Source organism: Merops nubicus, unplaced genomic scaffold (genome assembly GCF_000691845.1).
Source record: "Merops nubicus isolate BGI_N331 unplaced genomic scaffold, ASM69184v1 scaffold27290, whole genome shotgun sequence".
NCBI lineage: Eukaryota > Metazoa > Chordata > Aves > Coraciiformes > Meropidae > Merops > Merops nubicus.
In genome coordinates, this window is record NW_008582610.1 from 5,435 (window position 1) to 11,903 (window position 6,469).

The 6,469-nt window shown below is 49.9% G+C and overlaps 1 protein-coding gene across 1 annotated transcript in view; it reads left to right on the forward strand.

Moving 5' to 3' along the window:
• DDX11 (DEAD/H (Asp-Glu-Ala-Asp/His) box helicase 11) overlaps nucleotides 1–5,715 on the forward strand; it is a gene marked incomplete at both ends in the record, with an annotated part of 11,144 nt that extends 5,429 nt beyond the window's left edge. Inside the window, 9 exons of the mRNA XM_008938217.1 lie at nucleotides 558–712; nucleotides 814–860; nucleotides 1,656–1,735; nucleotides 3,033–3,077; nucleotides 3,189–3,256; nucleotides 3,798–3,836; nucleotides 4,303–4,426; nucleotides 4,996–5,133; nucleotides 5,603–5,715. Of these exons, the coding sequence (XP_008936465.1) occupies nucleotides 558–712; nucleotides 814–860; nucleotides 1,656–1,735; nucleotides 3,033–3,077; nucleotides 3,189–3,256; nucleotides 3,798–3,836; nucleotides 4,303–4,426; nucleotides 4,996–5,133; nucleotides 5,603–5,715 (809 nt within the window). The remainder of the gene's footprint in view (nucleotides 1–557; nucleotides 713–813; nucleotides 861–1,655; nucleotides 1,736–3,032; nucleotides 3,078–3,188; nucleotides 3,257–3,797; nucleotides 3,837–4,302; nucleotides 4,427–4,995; nucleotides 5,134–5,602) is intronic.
• Nucleotides 5,716–6,469: the final 754 nt, after the last annotated feature.

A 6,469-nucleotide genomic window follows, 5' to 3' on the forward strand; every position in this document is an offset into this window, starting at 1 on the left:
GGTGCACACAGTTTTAACAAAATTAATGCCATAATCTCCGAGAATAAGCTTTCTCCCTCCAGGACTGTTCCTTGGTATTGTGGGAGTTTGTATACAGGCTGTGGTTCTGTCAGTTATTGTTTTGCTGAGAAAGAAAAGGAAAAGAAAAATACCCATTTGAAGCTAATGGGGAGGCCGTGAGTGTGTCTTAGCATTCTGAAATACTTGAAAGGCTCAGTAACTCTGTGGCAGTACTGACAGATGAGTGTAATCTTAGCTTTTGCCACCACTCTTCCTCCTTACTCGGTTCTCTATCAGAAGACATGCTTTTAATGCTTCAAGAGAGATTTAGAAGGTAACCTGAGCTGGTATGCAATTGCAACATAATGTCTCTTCAGCTTACATCCCAGAGCCCCTCTCAAGCATGTGCTTCTGTTCCTACCTTTCCCAAAATAAGAATAAGTGACTTGACTGAATTCTGTGGGGCCATCTGATATGGGGCTTTGGTGAGTGGCTGGGGAGTGCCCTAAGTCTGTCACAGTGAGAGCTAGAATCAGGGCAGTGTGTACTTCTCCTGTAGCTGGTGGTGCTGCCCTATCAGATGCTCTTGCATGAGCCTACCAGGAGCGCTGCTGGGATCAAGCTGAAGGACCAGGTTGTAATCATTGATGAGGCCCACAACCTCATAGACACCATCACCTGTATCCACAGCGCAGAGGTCAATGGCTCTCAGGTGAGTCACAGCCCGCCTGCTCGTCGTGAGCGAGCTCTGCAGCCAGCACAGTGCCCTCGCTCCAGTCCTTCGTAATAACAGCTCCTTTTTTGTTTGTGTAGCTCTGCTGTGCCCACTCCCAGCTGCTGCAGTACATGGAACGGTACAGGTGAGGCTCTCAGAGGAAAACAGCACAGCAGTGGCAAGCAGGGTGCTGTGGCTTGTCTCATGTCTGCAGAGTCTTTCTTGCTTTTCCCTGGTGGAAAGTTATTTGCATTAATACTTATGCAGATGAAAAGCCACTTGCTTCATTATGTCTGTCTAGAATCCATCTGTGTCAGACTCCTGCGGCTGGTATTAAGCAGTGAGAAGGGTGATACCCTGAGGATCCTTGGCTTTCCCTTAAACTCTCAGCTTCTTTCCTAATATCTCCCTCTAATCACTGCTTCTTTGTGATGCAGACTTTCAAGAGTCAGTCTTTCATGTCTCTCCTGGACCTCAGTCTTTCATGTGCTGACTGGCATTATAGCAGAGGCAGTAAGCTCTGAGGAGGAAGAGGAAGCTATACGTGGGTTTTGGCTCTGGCCAAATCTTACATCTTGTCATCCCTGCAGTGGCTGATGATTGTGCTCAGTGCAAATAACTTTGAATGTGTGGAGCTTTATTGCAGCAGGGACTTGAGGCTTCACTGCTATTGTAATGAACAAGCTATAGTTATAATGTGTGAGGAGAATGGTGGTGGTAGGAACAGTGTGGGGTGCATGAGTGAGTGCTCTGATGTGACCCTGGGCAGGATGTCCAGAGGTCTATGTCCTGTCAAACAGGGAGAGTGAGCCTGGGAGTCATTCTTGGTTTTTGCTTCCCCCAAACAAACAGGAGCTCAGGTGGTTGTTTCTGTATTTCAGCTACTTGAGTTAGTCCCTGAAGGTGTCTTGGGGCCTGATACCTGTCTCATTTTTCATAGGAAACGTTTGAAGGCAAAGAACTTGATGTACATTAAGCAGATCCTGTATTTGCTGGAGCGGTTTGTGGCCATGCTGGGAGGTAAGCAAACCTTTTGTGTCTCCATGGATGCTGACTGAGCACTGTCAGTGCCTGCACTGTCCTCCTTCCCTCTCTGCAGAGCCTGTGGGGAGGTGTTGCTCATGTATTTTCATTTCTTGCTCTGTTTTGTAATATGGGAATGTTGATGGGTGTCTGCCTGAACCCCTCCCTCATTTGATAAGCTGAGGAGCAGCAGATGATGCCCTACGGTCACAGAGGCAGTTTCCCCCTCTTTCTGTGTGGTTTTCTTATCTGGTGTGAATGGAGAGGGGGTAGGGTGCTAAGTGAGGAATGTGACAGGTGTGCAGCAGTGATCAGGACAGCACAGGAGCTGCACAGAATAAATCATCTGGGTCATCTGGTAAAAGGGCTTCTACCTGTGTCAGGTGTGCCTCTGCAGAATGAATCTTTCTTGAGCAGTGCCTTTCGTTTGTGAAAAAATCTTATTTTGCTGTGATTTTTAAATCCACTGGCATTTGCAGGGCTCCCTTCCTCTAATGATCTGTTTGCTAGACCTCAGTGTGCATGAGGTCTGTTTTTTTGCTAGACCTCAGTGTGCATGAGGAGAGCCTGTTTTAAGTTCATGAAGAACTTCCTTGCCTAGGGGAAACTCAGCTCTCTGGGGCAGGGGCCTGGTGGTGCTTGCTGCCTTTCTCTCAAAAGTATACTTCTCTTCCCCCTCTGTTCTGCCACTCTTCTCTTCCCCACACCCAGTGAAGTGCTTTCATTAGAAAATTCAGCCTGTGTACAGCTTCATGATTGAGGCTGCAACAGTGAGATGTGAGGGGTGTTAAAACACTAGGACACAAACCAGAGCAAGTGACAACAATTAATCCTGTTCTGGCTGTTGGGGTCTGGGTGTGGAGTTGTCCTCAGGTTTTCCCCCTCTTCCCAGTTACCTGGCAGCCTGTGTGCCTCCCAGCTCCCCACTGCTGCATGGAGGAGTGAGGGATGCGTTGCAGTCCCTGGCCCTTCATCTTTGCACCATGATGACTACACAGTGTGTGAGCATTTGCAAGCACCCACCCTACCTGCTGCATCCTGCTGCCAGAAGGCACGTAGGTGGTGTTTCTCAGGATGCCAGAGGATGCTTCCCCTACGGTGTAGGGCTACCTTACAGGGGAAATTAAAACTGAACAGGAGCTGGTGTCTTGTCTGTATAGTTACAGTTTGCAGATGCTTATTTTTTTGGTTTTGTCCTGGTGCAGTGTCCCTTTTGACTCGGTTGTTCCTCTCCTGCTTAATTTTAAGACAGACCCGTTGTAAGCCTTCCTTGAACTGTTTTCCTGTTTTACAGGTAATGTGAACCAAAATCCTAGCTGTCAGGCGGTTTCCCAAACAGGTAGGACTGGAGTGAACACTTGGGGTATGCAGCTGCCGGGGACATGGGTGTGTGCAGGAGGGGGCTGCAGGCCCAGCAACCAATATTTTTTTTTTCCCCCTTTTCTTTCAGGGACAGTGCTAAAATCCATCAATGACTTTCTATTTCAGAGCCAGATTGACAACATCAACCTCTTTAAGGTAATGCAAATGTTGTCGTCTGCTTGGGCACAGGTGGTGGTGACTTGTTCCAGGTGTGAGGAAGTGTTTGTGAGAGCTGGAAGCAGAGCCAAGGTCCACCTGGCAGAATCTGTTTTCTGTCAGGCTTTCCCCACCTCCCCGATGTATGGATCTCTCCTGCTGCTCTCTGGGTAACCATGCATTAAAGCTGGATAGGTGGTCTGGGGGTGAAGGGAAGCAAACAGTTAAACGTGTACGAGTGCAGAGGCAGGCTGCAGGCAAAGCTGAATGGGAGGGCTGAGGATGAAGAAACATCACTACTGCAATAATGTAACCCAAGCCTCCAGCCTCCAAACACAGCACCCTAACGCCACGCTCCCGCTCTGCAGGCAGTGCCTCTGTGGTGAGCTGTGTGGGAGGCAGTGCTCAGGAGGAGCTGTGCACCCCTCCCCAGGAGCCCGGCAGGAGCAGCAAGTGGCATCCTGCTGGGCAGGGATCAAGGACAGCAGGAGGGCAGAAGGGATGCCAGATGTCCTTTCATTTTTCTGTCTTCCACCAACAGGTTCAGCGCTACTGTGAGAAGAGCCTCATCAGTAGGAAGGTACAACCCCTGAGGCTTTATAGTCAACAGTGTTCAAATACAGCACACGATAAAGTGAAAGGTGCAGCAGCTGGGGTTGGAGCCTGTCTTCTCCACCCTGCTCTGCAGACAAAAAGCTTCCTACAAAAAGCACAATATGGGCAGATTATCTTTTGCTCATATAGCAAAGAAGTGTACAACACGGTGTGTACCACAGTGTTCCAGTGGGTGCTGGTTCTGTCTTGTTTGGCCTTGAACCTGCCAGCCTAGTAGGCTGCACTGCACTGGAGGAACAAATATCAGACTTGTTTTGGTTTTGATTCAGTGGGTTGAGGAAGGTAATGGGAGCTCTGGGCTGCACTGATAGATTCTGATTGGGCTGGGTTGTGAACATCTACTAAAGAACTTTATCTGTGGCAGGTCAGCAAACCTGTTTTTTCTGATTACTGCTGTTGGTAATCTTAGTCTTTCTGGCTTTGCTTGGCAGCTCTTTGGGTTTGTGGAACGATATGGAAGTCCTGCCACAGCTGTGAAGACCAACAAGGAGAACCAGAAGTTGGCTGGTTTGCAGAACTTTCTTCTGACCCTCCAGCAGGGATCTGATAAAGAGGGTGAGTTGAGCATCCTTCACTTGTGCATCTGTGGACAAAGTGAGGATGTGGAACCTGCATCTATCTGCATGAGGAAGCAAGAGGGAAGGGTTTGAAGAACAAGAGACTGCAGAAGCTGTTCTGCACACTGGTGTTTTTGTGGTGTTTTTTTGTTTGTTTGTTTTTGTTTGTTTTAATATATCTGATTAGATGACCTAGGAAAATATACATATGATTAGAAGATCTTCGGAGGCCCCTTCCATGCTGAATGATGATGCAGTTCCATGTTTACATTGCATGCACTCCAGCTTTGCACTGCTGTGACTTGCTGGCTCTGGGACCTGAGCTACTTTGGGTAGCTCTGCTTAGTGGTGCAGGCTACAAAACCCAGATTTTTTTATTTTCTTATTTTTTTTCCCTCTCCTAGTGATGAGACAGAATTTGGGTTCTCTACTGGGTCTTTCTTTTCTGCCTGCTTACGCAGACCAGGTGCCACGTTCCTGTAGAAAGGATCCATCTGTTTCATGCTCGGTCCCTGTCTTCAGCAGTGTGGCCTGAGTTGCGTGCCTCTCCTTTTCTCTTCGGGCCAGCAGGTACTCCTCAGTGTCCTCCTGTGGAGCCTGAGAACGACCAGCTCCGAACTGCCTCTCCACTGATGCAGATTGAAGGATTTCTCTCGGCCCTCACAAATGCAAACCAGGATGGCAGAGTCATTCTCAACAGGCAAGGTACTGGAAGGGGCAAGCTGGGGAGAGGTGGCATGAGTCGCAAGTGGGGCGCTTCCCTGGCAGTGAGGGAGGAGATCCTGGGCCTGGGGGGAACCTGCAGCAACATATCTGCACCACCCATGATTCAGGCTGGCACGCTCAGTCTGTCTGAGGATGCCCATGAGCCCAAAGGAATTCTTAACCAGGGGTGCTGGGGGCAGGGTTTGCAGAGCTCTGCTGCCACTTTGGATGGCAGCTTTTGTCTTGCCATTTGCTGTGCCTCTTCTACAGCTCCAGGAAGACTGGGAAGCAAGCAGAAGGTAGCTTCCAGGTTGGCGTAGTCTGCTGCTGCTTCTGGCAGTGTTGAATAGCAGCAAGTCCTTGCTTTCAGAGGTGGGGACCTACCAGAGTGCCCAGGGCAGGAGAGAGAATCTCTTACAACCCTGTATGTCACAGTGAGCTCCTGATGCTGTTTCTCTCCTTTTCCCAGGCACAGTTGGTCAGAGCAGCCTCAAATTCCTCTTGCTGAATCCAGCGGTCCATTTTGCCAAGGTGGTGGAAGAGTGCCGTGCTGTAATCATTGCTGGGGGCACCATGCAGCCGGTGAGGGAATAGGGGTGCTGTGCAGAGGTCTCCAGAGGTCTCTGGTGCTGTCTTCAAGCAGGCATGGAAAGATAGCAGCTTGGTCCCACGGGGATGTGCTCTTCCTTTCACTTCCCATGGCATCTGTGGGAAAAGACCTCTCCTACCTATCCTGTCTCCCTGGTATGATTTCCCTGCATGAGGCGTCACACTGCCTATTCATGCAAAAAGTTGTAGATGCAGGGGCAGGATTACCCTTGTCAGCCTTTCCTGTCATCAAGATGATACAGGCTGAGGCTGAGCTCCTAGCAGGCTTGAACTGGGTCCGAGAGCAGTAACAGGACCTTGTAAAAACCATCTGACCTTCTCAAGGGACAGGGATCCTACAGACCATCCCATAGGGGATCTTTCAGAAAAATCAAGACTTCAGGATTGGTCTGGTGGCAGGCAGCTTATTGTCCTTCTATTGCTGCTTTAGTGCCTGAGAGACAGTGTGTTTGGGTCACACAGATGCGGGGGGCAGTGCAGACACCCTGGTTAGTTACAGTCCTCTTGTTCCTGGACACGAACACGCTGAAATTTCCTCTCTGCTCTTGTGGTGACGGGAGGGAAGGAAGGTAGGAAGGTGTGAAGTGCAGGACCTCCTTTTTGGAAGGCTGCCGTTCCAACTTCGCACCCTTGAGACCGCAGCTCGGGGAGACGACGTCGTGCGGTGCTTGGGAGCCGCGGTGACGGGTTTCGGGGCGCTCGAAACGGCAGCGTCCTGGGCCGAGGG